The sequence below is a fragment of the Aythya ferina genome (assembly GCF_964211825.1).
Source record: "Aythya ferina genome assembly, chromosome: 3".
Classification (NCBI taxonomy): domain Eukaryota; kingdom Metazoa; phylum Chordata; class Aves; order Anseriformes; family Anatidae; genus Aythya; species Aythya ferina.
This window is the reverse complement of record NC_140298.1, coordinates 20,617,767-20,636,562: the sequence shown is the minus strand read 5'-3', so window position 1 is coordinate 20,636,562 and position 18,796 is coordinate 20,617,767. Positions and strand designations below refer to the sequence as shown.

Here is an 18,796-nt window from a genome sequence, read left to right as displayed (position 1 = left end):
AATTGCAGAAACGCTTAAGATTCAAAGTTGTAATTTAATGGAAACTAAATACTTTACTGCTTGGGGCCTTTTAAGAATCATGCTGTCCCTTTACTTCCAAAACACTTAATAGTGTTCACTCCTCTTGAGTTTCGTCTTTTGATCTGACACCATCTGTATTGATAGTATTTACTGAAGAATTCAAGGCAAGGTTAGATCAGATATATAAATCCAAAGTGGATATATTCTGTTTGATCTTGAAGTATTCCATAGAAGTAAAGCAACTTTACCAGCATACTTGCACCATTATCTGAAGTAAATTGATATGCCCACTGTAGGAGCTACATTGATTTTAGTGATAGCTATCCATATGGATTAGGGATGCTGAATTGAATGAATTAATCATAAACTGTGGTGTAAGACATTAGTATCCCCATTTTACTTTGTGCTGCAGGGGAAGCAGCAGAATGGGCTGCAAGAATGTATACGTTCCAGTTAATGTTTTGGTATGGTAGCAGGAGAAATCTGTTCTTTCTGGGAGATGAAGGTACCTTTAAGCCTACTAGTTAGTTCTGCTCTGGATGTGAAAGCCTGCAGCAGAAGGGCTGGGCTAGTAGCTGTGGGAACAATGGCTCACACTAAATCTACTGGAGCTCATCTGAATCTTATGCTCCTTTATATTAACTCAGAAGGATTAGAAAGCCCCCTAAACCAGAAGAGCATCTTTTCTGATACCTGCACATGAAAGGATATCTGTCTTCACGGGGTGTTTATCAGTAAGGCTAAAGTGGCTAGTGCCCCCCCAGCCGTGGTTGTAGCTGCTGAGAAATGTGGGCCAGTTCATCTATGTAAGTAAATAGTAAATAGTCCAAATATACATGGACTTGCCTTTACCAGTGATTTAAGTTCCTACTTCAAAAGCCAAGACAAAACAAACAACAACAAAAAAAGCCCACTACCCTGTGATAATAAAAATTTAGGAAGTAAAACCAAGATTAGCTCTAAATCATTGTAATGGCACGTCTATAAAATTGAATCCAAGATTAATTGGCTTTCTCTTCTCTCTCTGGATTTTCAGATAATTATTGCTTCATTTGAAACACTTTTCCTGTTCTGTTCTTTCTCTTGTTTCTGAGAAGTATTTTTATGTGATTATGGAGGTTATGATGCTTGGGAACCAAATAGCTTACGGAAACTTGTAGTATTCTTCCAGAGCTGTTTTCACTCATTACAAGATAATATAAAGATTCTGCTGTACCAGAGCAGAAGAAAGCAGATGAGCCAGAGAAAATGTTACGTTAAGAGGGAGTAATGGGACTAGAGATTTGAGCAGGTTAGAAAAAGATATGAGAAACAAATGCAAGTGACACTCTAGTTTCAGGAATTCAAAATGAGCTTGAGTTTGTAGCACTCTGTGCTTCTGGTAATCTTGCAATTGGAATGTGTGAGTATCTGTGAAAAATATTTAAAAGGATAATATGTCTTTATGTAAGAGTTTTCATGACCAGCTTGGGTTTATTCTTAAAGTGCTCATCAGTTCCTTCATTAATATTTAACACTTCTTTGCATTCTTTGCGTTTGTAATCGTCACCAGGTAGGCATCTTTAACGCTGGAGCTCGTGGTGAATGAGAGGGTTCACCACGAATGAGGATTAGAGTTCATCGGTCTATTGATGTTCTCTTTTAGTAGTTATGTTCATATAAAGTATGAGTGAACTTACTGAAGCACACTGAGTTAAGCATGCTAAATGCTAGTGAAATTTGAGAAGAGAGGAGTGAAACATGTAAAAGATTAAGGCATCCATCAGACAGTGTGTGTGGTTAGGGATCTTTTTACTTATACAGGCGTGTGATTCTGTTGATGGTGGTGCCTAGATGTGGTAGGAAACTTTGCATTTGATACTTCAGAATTACTCATAGCAAAGTATTCTCTCAACTTAATATCACTTCACTGAATCAGTATTTTAAAAAATGAAATAGATATTAGCCATTTGGAAAGATGGATTTACTATTTTAAAAGTCATCTATTATCCAAGAATTGCTATCTTCGTTTTGGCGTCTAGGTAGCATCAAGAGATAATTATCCTTTAAAGATTTTATCCCAATGACAACTCTTAAACAGAACTCGCTAATACACTACCAAGGAGTAATATTACATATTCAATTTCCCATTCATAATTTTAAAACATGCTCCCTGCCTACAGTTAGTGAGTGTTCTTGCAATGTGGAATCCCTGAAAATCATAAAAATGTGATGAGAAAAATTAAATACAAACAATAATAGCAAGGTCAACAATAAATAGGGGAAAAAAGATGCTCTTGTTTCCAAGACAGAAAATTGGGATGGTAACATTTTAAAAGGTGTACTAGTGTGTTGCAAGTAGAGTAGGACAAGCTGGCAAGGTTTTGGATCTCATCAGAAATAAGGTGATGTTCTAAGATGGCCATTAAGACTCCATTGCCTAAAGTGACTAAAATTATTTTGGCAGATGAAGTTGTATTTGACACTTTTCAGATTCATTTGTTGGTTTCTTTGTTTTCTTTTTCTCTTGGAAAATACAGGCATTTCAGTAGGACTATGGAGGAGCTGGTTCATGATCTAGTCTCAGCACTGGAAGAAAGTTCAGAACAAGCCAGAGGAGGTTTTGCTGATACTGGAGATCATTCTCGAAGTGTGTCTTGTCTTCTAAAAAGACAGGCAAGAAAAAGGAGGGGACGAAAAAGACGCTCATTTACCACCCATCATCCTTGGGAGACTGGTCACTGTTTAAGTGAAGGTTCGGATTCCAGTTTAGAAGAATCAAGCAAAGATTACAGGGAGAATCATGCTAATAAGAAAGACCACAGTGACTCGGATGACCAGTTACTGGTTGCTAAACGTAGGCCTTCCTCAAACCTAAATAACATTAGAGGCAAAAGACCTCTATGGCATGAATCAGATTTGGCTGTGGACAGTTTAGGAAATAGAACTTTGCGTAGGAGAAGAAAGGTGAAAAGGATGGCAATAGATCTGCCATCAGAAGTTTCTAATGCACTGACAATAACTCAACAGCAGGATAATAGAGATCAAGAAATGGACAATGACAACAAATCATACCAACATCAAGAGTTTTCCAAGAGCAAAGTGAAAAAAAGGAAAGTAGCTGCAGTTCGACAAGGACCAGAAGTCTTGGATGAAGGGGTAGTAATAGAAAACGAAGAAGTGAACCAAGCAAATAAGGACAAAATGGACTATGAGGAGCAAAAAGGCTCAGATGAGAACATGAGCGACAGGTTATTCTTTCTCTTCCTTTTTTACAGAAACTTTACCTGTTTGTTTGCTTATGTTACTATTGCTAATGTTGAAAATATTTTTTTCTTTAATTTCAAAGTTAAATCAGTAGTATCTGTTTTAAAAAGTTGCTCATAGAGTTGTTGAGGTTTTTTTCTCATAAATCTAACATTTTTAATGTACCAAGCTGAGTTGATCAGGCTAAAGGAATTCAGCATAAAATAGTCATGTAGTAGAGGAATAACGAAGTAATAATACATTCTAATTGTTCAAGGTGAAGAATGACAGAATGCACTGATGATTAATATGTTCTTTTTCTGGGTATTTCAACTGGTGACAGTTCTCAGACATTCTTACAGACAATAATTTAGATTTTCTAATTTCTAGACATTAGTGCTTTGATTGTTATCTCTTTTCATCAGAAAGGTTGTCAGTGTTTAGATTTGCCATTTAGACAGTATGTTCCTTTGTGTCATGGGCACGAAAAGTCTGCAGGTTGCTAAGGATATACATCATTTATGAAATGCAAAAACCAATTTACAGTTCAGAAACACCTGAGCTTGCCATTAGAAAAATGGGGGAATGATGACCCTTTGGCAGTACACCTCATCCATCCATTCCAGACAGCAGGCATACTACAATGGTAATTGTTTCGAAAGTACTATTTTGACAACACAGTAAGGTGTAAGTCATTTTTCCACCATACACCAGGGACTTTACCTGCAGGGCCTGGTAAGCCTGATTATGTTTATCCCATGTGTCTGGTTCTGAATGCAGAACTGTCAACAAGAAAGACTCCTATTAAAACTCGCAACTTCAGTCACTTGCTTGACAGTAGTACTGTCTCTGGTTTTATTTGTTGTAGGTATTTTATCTATGAACTGTTGAGCAGACAGATTGGTTGCTTTAATGACAGCAGTATTGATAAGCGACTATCTCAAATTATTGTCAGAAAAGTTCTTCCAAATCTTTTTTAATTACATGCTGGTTTTGTCCCTCACCTGCAGACAACAGTTGAAAGAGCAATGTGAATCTTGACTCTTAAATTCCTAATGTCTTAACTAGTAGAACAGAAGCAGTATTTCAGGGCAGCAAGTTTGATTTCAGACTTCTCACTTCAGTGTTAAAGTTATGGGTTTGACTTGTCAGGGAGCCTTTAGAAAATGTCCTTTCCTTCTTTGATACTGAGAATTGGCCTCCCCCCATATTTGGTATTTCAAGACAGATAATTAGAGTCATAGAAAGGCTCGGGGTGGAAGGAACCTTAAAGATCATCTAGTTCTAACTCCCCTGCCATGGGCAGGTCTGAAAAGAAAGTTTCCTTGGAGCTAGGAACTGTTGCATAATTTACTTTATGTCCATATTCTGGTCACATTTTTATTTTTAAAAGACTTTTTGTTTATGTTTTTAGTTCAGTGCTCAGGCTTCAAGCTCGTAAAATGTTGGCATCTATATGATTCCAAAGATTATTTCCTTTGCGCTTGGTTTTGAGCACTGGAATTAAGATTTGTGATCAGAGCCTGCCCCTTTCTCATTCTCCGTTATCCTTAATGCTGAACTCCTTGGCCAAGTTCAGACAAATTTGGCAATGTGCGGAGTTCTGGATGATGATTTAAAGCCTACAAACTTTGGCATTTGTTTGCTTTTTAAGTGGCTAAATAGTGAAGAAATCTCAATTGCTGCTTTTGAAAATGAAAGCAGTTGAACTCAGTCCTTTCATGCACGAGATGCCTCCCCTCCAGCATCCTGCCAGTTCCTGTGCGTATGAAGGCTGCCCAGTTTCTGGGGACAGGAATGAATGGGAAGCAAGGTCACAAGTTAAGGGACACTTTGCTGGTAATTATGACTATTAATCAAAATATTTATTTGCTTCCACAATTGTGCAAATAAAGTTGTAAAAACTTTTTGAGTAGCAAAGGTGTTCCTTCCAAGTTTTTGCTTGCTGTTTTATAATTAAAGGGATCTGTAGCATTTTTCTTTTTCCCTAGAAGTCTTTCTGGGGGAATTCTCCTTACAAAGCAGAGGAATTAGCAAAGTACAGTGTTAAAATTTATTAAAATTATAAATAACTTCCATCATAACAACTTTAATTTACTTAGATATTAATATGTTAATTCCAGAGGTTTATAATTTATTCAGTGAAATGATTGCAATGTGGCAGTTACCTCAGGTGTGGCTCCTGCCTTATTTGACTGTAGCTGAAGGGGAATGAATACTGGCTGCTGTGGGATATGTCAGTGTTACAGTTTGTTTATTTATTTATTTATTTGACAAAGGAAAATAAGAATAATTTTGAAAGCTTCAAGTGGTTGTTTTCATGAACTGGTTAGTCCTTCCATGACAATTATGGCACAACTCAAATGTTTTATTTAATTTAAAAAAAAAAAAAAGTCTGTTCTCAGATAGGAAGTCTTGGCAAGAAAAGTGGCTGAAATACTAGGGTTGAAGGTCTTCCAGGCTTTTAAGTACAAAGAACAATTTTTAATAAATGGGTGGGAAGTACCTATGAAAAAGGGAGGGAGGGTGTTATTTTTTGGAGAAATGTGTAATGTAAACTTGTGCACAATATAATGTAAGGAAAGTAAAGCCATGTGTGTTGTAATTAAAGTGAGGATGGGATGCTTGCTAGAGAGCAGTTTCTAGGCCTTGCAGCATCAGGAGGTTCAAGTTGTGGTCTCCCTCATGAAAGATGGTTCCATCCCCAGTGCTTGCAATTCTTTGTTATGCTTAGGGCAATTGCACAAGTTAAGTACTTAATTCTCTGTTCTTACTATATTATGTGTAAAAGACGTACTTTATTATAAGTACAAAAAGTACTTATAAGTACTGCTTATACAGTAAGAATACATATCAGCAAAAGATACAGCAAAAAATTAAGAAAACTTCATTTTCAAGCTTTAAAAAAAAAAAAGAGAAAGGAAAAAAACAAAACAAAAACACCACACAGCTTATTGGCTCTTGATATCATATCATTTCAGATCATGTTGGAATGCCTCCCAAAGGAAGATACGAAACCAAATAATGTAGTTCTAATTAAACACAAATTAGACTAATTTTATCTAATTAATCTTAGCAGCTCAAAAATATAGAGGCTTATTTTTGAGATTAACATTTAAAAGGAAATAGTTTTAAGTGTACTAGTTATTTAGAAACAAAAATTAAAACTAGTCTAAATGTGTAAAAAGCTTAACTAAATTGAAATCAGTTGAATATAAGACTGTATGTATATAGGTGAGTGGAGAAACATAAACACACCTCAACTTCTTTTTACATATGTAGCTTGTATGAAATGTTGGAAGTAACTATAGTATTTATAACTTGTATTTGAATGTGTATGGTGAAGTGATTTTTTTCAAAATGTTCTGCGTTTCATTGTATGTAAAATGTGATGAGATTCCTGTGAAGAGAGCAGTCCTGTTATGAAGTAAAGTAATCAAATGGTTTACAAAAAATTCTTTTGTGTGAAACTCACCAAATAGCGATCTATGTTATTAAAAGACAAGGGAATATTTTAATTGGAATATTGCTTGTAATGTGTATACAGCAAAGAACAAAAAACTGCCAACTATTGATATTTTTTAGAGAGAAGTATGTGCATGTTGTGTACAGGCATTCTGATTGGAAGCCCCTGACAGAAATCACAGAAAAGTAAACTACCTTGCACTTTTCGTTGGTGCTGTGACCAATGATCATAATTTCTCCAGGGTGACGTCTATTTTCACTTAATTGGCTACCATTGTTGAAAACTTTATTCTTTCTTCCCAAGTAGCATGTTATGAATCCTAAAGCGGTGTCTTTTCCAGAATATTTGCAAATGATGTTTGGAAAGGTAATATGATTTTTTTTCACACTCCTATACTTCATGGGCTGAAGGGAGCCTTAGACTGCTTTTGATTGAGACTTCTATTTTATTGAGCAGTGGTGTTCCAGGATCAAGCTGAACTGCACACCATAAGAAAGAAGCAGTGAGCATTTGATGGAAGCAGATAATAAAATGCATCAATTGTGTCAGCACCTCGTTGCAGTCACATCTGGCTTAGTGTCAGGGTACCATTAGATTCCTGTGGTTTTATGTGCCAAAAATAATATGCTTTGTAGTTAATGGAACTAGGATATTTGCAGTTTGATTAAAAAAAAAAAATCCTATTTTGTTTCCGATCTTTGTTGTGCTTAAGTTCCATCTGAGCACAGCCTTGTCTCCTTAAAATTTTACGACTGAAAGATCAATTGTTCTTTTGATCTGTTTCTTTCTTTCTCTTATTACAGTGAATCCAGCAGTCTGAGCAGCAGTGATGCTGGTTTGTTTACCAATGATGAGGGAAGACAAGGTATTGAAACAATCTTACCCTTCTCTACCCCTCCTCAAACCACATCAGTTGAAATTCTGTAAGCGTTACAAGTTATTTCATAGGTTAATTACTATTTCAGTTGTTATTACTATTTTAATGAGCTGAAATATAGCTTTCTTTCAGGGTTTTTGAAATGTTATGTGTGGGTGTCCTGAATCCATGACTTAATCAAAAACCTGTCTTGAGAAACAGTCTCTGTAATACAATAAACTTAAAAAAAAATCTTTTGGAGATGTTCAAGGTATCTATACTAATAATTAATTCTTCAGTGGCTCTGGTTTTCTGACAAGACTGATCATAATACTGGCTTTCAAGCTATTTTCTTGACTCTTCCCTGTGTTTATTTTCCCAAATCGTTGCAGCAGGATTTTATGATTTGTTTTCACCCAGAGATGGCATTTGCTAAGCAGCCATTCATTTTTTAGCAGTCTAAAACTGAAATCAAAAGATGCACCCTGTTTAAGTCTCTTCCCTCTGAAAAACTTATATTTATTTCACTTTAAATTAAAGATTCCAAAATTTCCTTTAGTATGCATGATCTTCTCATATCTTTTTGTGATAAAATAAAGCTATTGAGGATGGAGGTATAAGACTTTTTTTTTTTTAAGTTCAGTATTTATTGCAGTCTTAAATTAAGTGCAACTCATTTACCTACATTATGCTGGCATTATAGTACCCATCTCACAGAATAGGAACCTGCTGTCTTTGACAGTACACAACAATGAGGCAAAAATAGTCTGTCAGGTAATTAAGACTTGCTTTTCCATTGTCAATTCTAAGTTGATGCTAATGTAAACTATTTTCTTACGTAGTTTATCAAAGACTATTTCTCAAGCCTGTGCAAGAAAATGAAACTTGCTATTCCACAGCAGTGATCTAGGTTAAAGGAATGTTCTTTCTTAAACTCTTCTGTTTTTTCTCTTTTAACATTTAGGTAGTGAGATAATTATTTAGACTGTAGAACAGAGATGTCTTCCTTGCTCATGTGTCCAAGGCAAACAAAAACTTGTGCTATGCAGACTATACCTCTCATTCTGTTTTTACTTGTTTTAACACATAGCTTTTCTAAATAATTTAAGCTGTCTTTGAATGTTTAGATCAATCTTCTAACTTCAGAGAAAATTTTCAAAATAAGATACTTCCAGAAGATCTCCTTTTACTTCCCTATATGATCTTATCTTTTGACTTGCAGTTCGTAATGCATTTCTCCTCTACATTTATATGTAAGGTGACTTACCAAACTTCATAATTACATATTTTTGAAGTACCCTTTGAATATTTGTATCAATATTTTGTCCTTAGATAGTGAATTCCGTTATTTGAATCTTTGAATAATAATACCAAAAATGTCAGTTGCTTTCTGTTTTTCTTATGTTTTGTGGGAGGAGGAAAGGGGAGGGATCAGTGAACAATAGTTTTTTTTCTCAGTATGGGAAACTTTTTTCAGTGTTGGCTCGGTTGGAATTCTTCTTTATGTCTGTTTGATTTTTGAGTCTTGATTCAATTTCAATGTCAGGAAGAAAGTGTTAGACCTGAAATAGTATTCTTAATTATAAATAAAAAGAACAAGAATAATTAATCTCGAGGGTATTGTCAGAACAAAATTTTATTTTTTTTCCCTCTAGTTTGCACTGGTCATTCTATGGTTGTGATCAGAAGTCCATTAAATTCACAATGAATCTCATTCAGATATTTTTTAATCTGCATTTAGCTTTCTTTTTTGTGAAGACTTTTCCATGAAAGTTTTATTACAGACCCTACTGTAAAAACAAAATTACTTATTTTCTAACAATATTTATTGCCATCCCAAAAGCAAAATGATAGTAATTTTTATCTTTTTATTCCCCTTATGAAATAAGATGATATTTTTATTTCTTTGAATTAATTTATAGCTGTGTTGAGATGCAAGCAAGACTGAAAACAGTGAAGAAAGGGGAAAATAAGTCTGATTAAAAACAAAAGAGAAATCTAGGTGAAAGAAACAAATCTGGAAGAGGACTAGATGAAAACATTAAGGGAAGAACTATCTGATTTTGTTGGCCATCGTTAAAAGCTGTACTCCAGTTCCAGTCTTCACAGTGTCCCTCTTCCAGGATGTATGTTCAGAACATCAGCGTCTTGACATCATTTGTAGTTCAAATTTTCTGCACTTCTGACTTCAGGTTTCTGCTAAGTCAAGTGGAGAAGCGGAGATTGATTAACGTTGCCTCGAGAAATGCTTAGTTTAAATGATGTGCCTGCCATCATTCAGAAATTTGGGTAGCAGAGGATAAGAGGATCCTGTTCTCCAGGGCAACGTTTGTTCATTTTGCCTCTCTGAGGTTAAGAACCTGCATATCTCATTTATTGCAGACAAATACTCTTTATAAAATCCTAATTAATTCCTAAATTAATCCTACGGGACAGACTTTCTAGAAAAGAAAGTGATCTAGGGCAGCAATTTCTGAGCAGTTGGCCAGAGTTAAATAATTCAGTATTCAGTTCTGAACTCAGGAGTGACTGACCTTGCAACTTCTAATACTTTCCAAAATTTTTTGTTTGTTTGCTTTCTACCATATGAAATGTACTCTGTTCACAGACTCTCAGAAGAATTTCAACTTTTAAAACTTTGATTTAAGAGCACCAAGTATAGACTTAGTTGGGCATAATTGATGTTCACCATTGTTATTTAAAAAAAAAAAAAAAGAATTATTCAGCAGAAAGTCACTGAAGAAAATAGTGGCTGAACTATTAACAAACCTGCAGTGAGATCTTATAAATTGTATGTTTTCACAGGTCTGTAAACTGGCCAACGCTGGAGTGACATTTAGTGTAGTTAGCAAAAAACCAAAATCCTGTGCAAATATAAAGCCCATGAGCCAAAGTATGGAGGTGGGAGAGCTTGCCAACAAAGTGATAAAGTTTCAGCCACAGTTCTTTTTTTTTTTTTTTATCAGAAATTCTTGCCATTTCCCTTTTTTTTTCTTACTCTTTATTTCTAATATCATCTTTATAAATGGCTTTTTTTTTTTAAACAATATTAAAAACTAACAATAATGCTATGTCCAGTGTAGGAAATTTTTGTAAGCAGTTTTGGTAAAGAAAAGAAAGGCCTAACCTTTTATTGCAACATATCATACAACATTAATTATAGGCCTAGATAATAGGATTACCTGAAGTTTCAAGGCACTTTACAAGTTGAGCTTTCAACACAATGCAAACAAATCTAATGTTATTCCAATACTAATTGTTGATGCTGTTTTTGTTTTGTTTTTGTTTGTTTTTTTTGGGGGGGAAAGGGGAAGGACTTCCAACCAGTGATTGGTTAATTTACAGTTGGAATCACTTGGGTCAGTGTCCCCATAGAAGCCTACAGGAATAATTTCCTAAGTTTCCTATCAGAGATGCCTTACAATGTAACAGAAATGGATGGCAATTAGATAATTATGTAGATCCAACACCACAATGAAGAGTATAGAAAGAGTAATTGTGCAGAGGGGAAGCTTTAAAAATAAAAATTAAGCCAGGAACTGAAGTGCCTTGAAATTTTTACAATTAAGTTGACACTTCTAAGTCTTAAATTGATTCTAATTGATTCATTTTTTTTGTTTTTGTTGTAATTGAGCATAAATTGCTTCAGAGTAAATCCTTGAAGCATTAGTACTATCCACAAGCAAGTTTGTTTTATTTTAAATAATTGGATTGGAGGCATGGGCTCAGAGATCAGTTTCTGGAGATGTAGAAATGTTTTTTGTCTTTACTATATGTGGAAAGAATATGATGATTTGATGCAGTCTTGGACTGAACAGAAGTAGTGTTCAACAGCCCTAAGAGGAAAGGACAGTGCTGTGAATCTTTGGAAACATTTTGAAGTCAGAAATGATTCTTTGGACTTAAGTATTACAAATAAAGTAAAATAGAATTCAAGTATTTGGTTACCCCCCTCTTAAACAAGGAGGCCCCTGCATTATATTGTCTGAGATGTGGAACTGATTTAAATACACTGTCTTCCCTGACTCCTTTTGAAAATGGGATCTCTTTAGGATTGAGCAGCTGTTAAACAAAATGGCCATGGGTGTTCTCACCTGGATAAGAATAGCAGTAATAGGCTTATGCTCATCTTGAGGTGATAATCTGATTGAAAATAGACAAAGGATTCAGAGCAGTTTTAAATGGACAGATAAGCTTAAAAAACAGGTATACCCAGGTCGTGGGAAAATCCTACATGGTGCAGATCCAAAGTTTTGTATTCTGTCTTTGGCAGTAATTGGAGTGCTTAGGAAATAGCATAACAAGTAAGATGTCATAACTGATTGTTGCTTGACATACTAATATTCTTGATGCACAAGGATGAAAAGTCCCATTTCTTGTCATGTCCCCTACTCTGAACTGTAGCCAAGGTACTATTTCCACTAGCCACTATTTGCCTTATCTTACAGTCCACCAAACCTGTCTTAAATTCTAGCTATTTCTTCCAAGATTTTTTTTTGTCTAACTCTTACAGACTTCTGTCCTTGAGCCAGTTGTGAAATCCCATTTCAAAATTCTCTCCTTAGTTTCCTAGATATGGATAACAAGACTTAACTTGTTAGTTAAGTTTTACTTAACTAAATAGTTCCTGTAGTATTTCTTATTAGTTAAGGTATCTAGAGCTCACTTTGTACAAAAAATATATTCAAACAAAGTGTGTTTACACAAACATTTGAAAAATCTAAACAAAGAAGTTCAAACTTAAATTGATCTGTGGTTTGGAATTAACTAAATTGTGTGATTTTTTTTCTCCCTGCCACTCAGCACACTTTGACATCGTCCAAAGAAACCATGCCTGACTAATGAAACAAGGATAGAATTAATGGTGAATGCCTTTGTGAAATGTCATAGCTATAATTGGGGAGTAGAATAAATACAGTCAATAATCTGAATTGTGCCTGAAATGCCAACATGCTTAACATGCTGTTTGGACCTATGAATCTCTTTCCACCCCTGTTTTTCCCTTCCTTCATCTAAAAGTTCCTGTTCTCTAGCTTCTGATAATTTTGCTGTTAGTATTATAATTAAAGATGAAAAGAACCTTTTTTTGGTAATTGAAATGTGGCAGGTAAAATGTGACTTAATTAATCTACGTTTCTTGAAGTGCTTGTCCTGACAAATACTTGCATGTATTGTTTCTTGTGCTTGGAAAAGTATTCTTTTCCATGCCACAACTTATTTGGAGGAAGTGTTCTGATTTATTTATTTTTTTTTTTCTCTCAGGTTTTGGCTTGGGTTCTTGTTATTTGTGTTTTCTCATTTGGGGATGGAGTGGCAATTAAATTTTGCACAAATGCTTTTTGTTCTTGTTGTCTAAAACCTTGCATTTCTCTCTTGCTTAGTCTTGCATAATTAAAAATTGAAAAACAAATGGTTTATGTGCAGAAATAGTGAGTCATGATTTGGTACTTTGAAGAAGAGTTAAAATACAGAGCACACCCTTTGAAATCTAATTTTTGAGTGTAAGAAAGGACAATTGCCAAGTCTCATGAGGCTACTTTCTGATATTCTATTGATTACCTGTTTTGTTTAAAAGAACGTGTTTTAAAAACAAACATAGCAATTTATTTTAATTGCTGGTGTTTTTTTATATGAAACATATGAAATATGTTCAAGATCAGATTTTCAGTCTTGTCTTTCGCCTTTGCCATGTATTTAAATACTACATCTATAAATGTTAGTAAAGTGACCAACTTTGTAGTATAATGCAGTGTAATTCTCAATCACGTGATACTGTCAGTTTTCATTTAAAATGAACTTTTTCAAAACTTATTTCTAAATGAACTTAATCAGATTAACTTCATTTAGTCACATCTGTTCATGATTGTTTTCCCCTCTTACTAGCCATACAAATCATGAAATTAAGCTAATTATATACCATTATCAACTGCAAAGAACTAGTTTCACAGTTTTATACCTTTTAATTCCCTACTGGAAAATAAGACTTGTTTTTTGTTAATATGTAAAGTGCAGTAACTTAAATGGATTTCCCTGCAGTTATTGCCAAAGAATTAACTAGTTCATTATTGTTTTTTCACTATTGTAGATTGGTTTTAAAACATTACATTTTATGTTTTCATTGATGGCAACACTTGTCATACTATTGAGAAACGTTTTCCAAATAGAACTGCTATATACAAGTAATTGTTGTACAGATATAAAGCAAAAGAAATAATTGTCTTGTCAGTTTTTATTGATGGTAACATCTGATTTTTATCTTCTCTACTCCTCCCTCCTTGGGGGAACTGGGGGGTACTGTCCTCACACAGGTGATGATGAGCAGAGTGATTGGTTTCATGAAAATGAATCTGGTGGAGCATGTGGAATTACGGGGGTCATTCCGTGGTGGGAACAAGAAGACTCTACAGAACTGGAGAGAGAATTGCCTGATCCAGTCTTTGAAAGTATCTTAACGGGTACTTTCCCCCTTATGTCCCATTCAGGAAGGAGAGGTAAGTAACAATCAATCATATGCAAACAGTGGAATCACTTGCGTACAGTAGAAAGGTGTCTGTGGGTTACACAGAATGTGCTGAATGTTGACAATATCTTGGAATTACCAGTTTTTCTTGAATTTTCATTTTTGAGATATCATTAGGCAGAAATAGTCAGAAACTGTCAATGATTAGAAAAGTCAGAAGGTGTAATACTTGGCTTATTCTTATAGCCTACTATTTTATTGTCTTGATGTTTGCATTGAAAAGAATTAAACATTATTTAAAGCGAATCTCTAGAGTTCTAAACATCACGGAAGCCGGGAAGAGACTTTATAAATTCATACATTCAGAGGCTTGAAAAACTAGTGTGGTCATCTGCTTTGCTTTAATGGTCAGGCTTTATTGGTTGTAGAGAAGAGGTAAGGGTTCATTTAGAGCACGGATTGGGGTTGTTACTTAGAAAATTATTCAGTATTTACTTAAAAGCATTTTAAACAACTGTGGATCCAGTGTGTCCAATGGTAAGTTGTTTCAGCATTTGATTGCAGCTAGGTATCCACTCTTGTTTCAAGACTGAAGTTGTCAGTCCTCAGCTTGTTGCCACAGAATTTTTTTGTGCCTCTTGCACAAGGATCACCTTTCACATTCTTTTATGTAAGCAATGGTCAAATCAACTTTAAATTATTTCTCTGCACACTGAATGCATTAAATTCTTGTGAGACTTATTTTCTGGATGTTTGCGATTTTTTCTTTGATCTTGGTCTAAGGATTAAATGTGGTGAACATGCATTCTGGTACTAATACATTTGTAAGTGATGCAAAATCATTTTCCTACTGTAGTTTGGTATGTTCTGCTTAGGTAGCCAGTTGTGCATAGAACCAAGTTGGCATCTATAGAGAGACTTCATTTTCATGACAGCTTAGCTTTTCTCACGTATTTCCCATTCTGTGTTCTTTGTCTCTGCGGGATTTTTTTATGAAGATACTTTTGTTTAACTGAAGTTAGATTAATAGATAGATATGTAATGATAAAATTTCTTGGTTGAATGGTGTATAGGAAATATTCTTTAATCAATCCTTCCTTCTAATTTGTAGGTTTCCAGAGTAGATTTAGTCATCTTCATGGAATGCCAGCAAGAAACATTAAAAAGGCTTCAGGAAACCAAAATGCATTGGTAGGTCCTTTCATTATTATAAGCTTGTATGAGCTATTGTTGCTTTTTTGTTTATAAAGGAATATTCCTCATGCCTGTTTAATATTGTTATTCATAGGTAATAGAAAGGTAAGACTACAGTGTCACTGCTGCTATGGAATATTTCTGAGTACTTGAATGGTAGAAACAGTCTGTGATTGTTCCTCAGTACTTATTGTGCACTTCATGAAGGGAAAGGATCTTTTGTTTTCTTTTAATTAACAAAATTTTCAGTGTATATCATGGGGGTATCAAAATGTTTCTCCCATCTTGAAAAGAAAATCAAACCAAAGTTACTTCAAGTTTATCTAATACTGAAAGTATTCTAGGATGGGTATGTGTTATAATACTGACTTTTATTTTTCATTCTTTCCCTTTCCAAGGTCTGCTTTCAAAATGTGCCCTTATTTTCTTTTGTTTGACAAATGTTGTTGGTTGACTAAGGGAGAGGGCATACACAAAAAACATAAAGCCAGTTAGTGATACACCTGTAACAGACATCACAAATTCCTTTGGACTGAGACTGTTCTAAGGCTATGAATACACAAGAGTTATTTTCTTTTTTAAGTGTCTTCAGCTCTAGGAGTAATACTTATAAGTGAAGGAAAAAATCCAGCTGTCTTTGCTTTTATATATAATCCAAGTCATTCCATTTTCCCATAGCTTTTCTCTAAAGTAAGATTCTAATGAGTTCTTAAGATTATTTTTTTTCTTTGGAGGAGGGCATGAGTAGAGAGTTGATAGCTTAATTTACTATGTTAACAGATATTCATTGTAGTACAGTCTGTTCCTTTCTTATCAGAATAGTATTGGGAAAACAAGGAAGACTCGTGGAAAACTCTTTTATGCTGGGATATATTTATTACACAGTGATAAATACTGTGGCATCGATGTTCTCTATTTAATAATATTAAATGTTTCCATGTTTTCATTTGAACAAAATAAGGTGCTTCTGAGAAATGTAAGAACTATTGCATGTGCAGGGAGTAAAAATGAACTGTTAGAAATTTCCCTCATTTTGAAGAGGGACAGTTTTTATAATTGAACCCTCTGTCCAGTAATTGCCATTTGGAGCTGAATAAGGTGCCTTAAAACCTTGGCCTGTGATCTTTGCTGTTAGTGGTCGTGAATTAGATGAATGCTATCTAGTTCTTGGTTTCCTATCTACCTATTTTTATTTTTGGTTCAGTGCTTGCTTGAGCATATCTGGGATTTGTAGCCCATTTTCTAGGCTTATTGCAATTTCACTCTGGTATTTTATAGGAGCTATTATAACTGATAGGTTAGCTTCATGGTATTGATGATACATGGCTTAACTACCCTAAAAAGGCCTTTTCCTCTAAATTGTAAAAAGGTGATTAAGTTTAAGTTGATGAAGATATACTGTGAATGTGTATATATAATAAAAAACCCCTAATATTTATTTTCTGCTGAACTTTCTGGATTGTCTTTAGGAGCCCATTTTGTCTTCCAGTCATGATCTCTCATATATAAAGACGGTATCATATTTCCCTTTGTAACAAATATGCAAGCTGATCTACTGAAGACTGATCATTCAGTTGCCTCCAGTTATTAAATATATCTTTTACATAGCGTTGTGAAACAAAGTTGACATGTGAACACACCTAAACCACTATGTTTAGGCAGGAGTGCGTATATAGAATGGATGTGCAGTTGGCTTTTCAGATACAGAGTTTTCTGACCTTCGTAATGACTGTGTTTGTGGGCACATCTGCTGCGTCTGTCTTTGCAACCATAGCTGTATAGGCCGGAGCTCATCTACTTATGTCAGTGATTGCTTCTTAAAGAAATTCTTTTTTAGATACTTCAGCAACAGAAAGTCATTTAATACCTGTGACATCTGATAACACAGAACAAGAAGTAATTACTGCTCTTAGATGGTAACAGTGAAGGAGAGCAAGAATGCTTTTAGAAAGATTAATATCCTGAGAAAAGAACACTGTAGACTCAACTCATTGAACAGAGTTGTGGTGTGACTTATTTCTTTCATTTTTAACAGTAAGGAGTCTGATGTCTGTATCACTGCTTATACACAGACTTTTAAGGGAGACACAATAGAAAATGGAATTTCCTGCCAAGATGATTTCCTAAAGCACATATATCACATATATAATATACTCTATTCAGTCTAAGAAAGTGTTATTTGTATCCAGGAAATGTGAGAATATACATAGCCCTTTGCAAACAGTCCGTGTGTGTCTAAAACTTTTTTGGAAAGATTTAGTTGAAGGTTCATGACTATAGCAGCTAGTGAAGCCTTGACGAGATTACTGGTTGAGGGAATGCAAAATGCATAGCTATGATAACACCTTGATCATTAGCCCCTAGGAAAAATTGCTCAGGTGTCTTAGTGTAAGAGAAACATCAGCCTAAGGGTATGATTTTTTACTTGCTACATACTAAGGAAACTACCAGCTTTAAGTCATTTTCTCACCCCAAATTGTAGAAGCAATGGGAACTGAAAGCAAGGGGAAAAATGCTGCTCGTTGCTCACCAGTCAGTGAACTTTAACTTGGAGTAGCCATATCTGATATGCAGTTTGCCCAGATGCTCTTTCTGCAATTCATTGACTAGTTATATAACTTAAACTCTTGGACCTTTCTATCATCAGTTTATTGCCTTTGAGTCAAAACACTTTTTTTTTTTTTTTTTTTTTTTTTTAAATAATTGTACAACACTGGTCAAATGAGAGAAGTAAAAACCAAGCATGCAAATGCAATGCAAATACTGTGGAAATCCTTGCATAATCTAAAGTGTAGGTGGAATGAGTTGTCATAAAGAAGGTAGGAAAAAGCAGAGCAAGAAAATGAAAATAAAAACACTTGTGATGATTATCCTTTGCATTGTTCAATCTACTTACTGAAGAAAGGTGTCTTTTTTATGGAATCCATAAATTAAATACTTTGTAGAGCATGTATTTTAGCATACAATTATAATGGCTGGCATTTCATGTCTGTTGCTTTGCTTTGTGATAGCATCATTTGTAACAGTACATTCTTGGAAAAGAAATAGAAAAACTTGTGGCTGTGGTTTTGATCATGCTTGTGCCTGCCTGTGTCATTTTTCTAGTAGCAATTTGGTAATTCTACTCAGAAACATGATACCAGTACTTTCAAATCATACCAGTATTTAGCAAACTTTTATTTTAACGTTGATTGCGTGAAATTCAGTTGTTTGGTTGAATTCTGTGGTTGCATATGACCTAGTTCTAAATACAGTTCCTTGCACAGGATAGGGAGAGATGTACACTTCTGTCTAAGGTCTCTTACATGTTTTCTTTTCCGGCCTTGATTCTCTGTCTGGGCTAATATCTGGGAAGTGATTTCACTGGGTTAAAGTGCAAAAAGCATGACCAGTAACAATGATGCTTTCCTCTTAGCTCTGCCTATTTTTCCATCCATTACTTTTGTCTGTGTCATGGGTTTTGATTTTCATGGTATTAAAGAAAACCTATTTTAAATCTTGTATTTGTAGGATTTTATTTTATTTTATTCTTAGCACAGTTGTACTATAGTACTAAGCTTGACTATATGTAGTA

The 18,796-nt window shown here is 34.7% G+C and overlaps 1 protein-coding gene across 1 annotated transcript in view; it reads left to right on the top strand.

Moving 5' to 3' along the window:
• GPATCH2 (G-patch domain containing 2) overlaps nucleotides 1-18,796 on the top strand; it is a 116,022-nt gene that overhangs the window by 4,672 nt on the left and 92,554 nt on the right. The window contains exons 2-5 of the mRNA XM_084516202.1: nucleotides 2,541-3,251; nucleotides 7,516-7,577; nucleotides 13,877-14,059; nucleotides 15,140-15,219. Coding sequence (XP_084372328.1) covers nucleotides 2,541-3,251; nucleotides 7,516-7,577; nucleotides 13,877-14,059; nucleotides 15,140-15,219 — 1,036 coding nt within the window. The remainder of the gene's footprint in view (nucleotides 1-2,540; nucleotides 3,252-7,515; nucleotides 7,578-13,876; nucleotides 14,060-15,139; nucleotides 15,220-18,796) is intronic.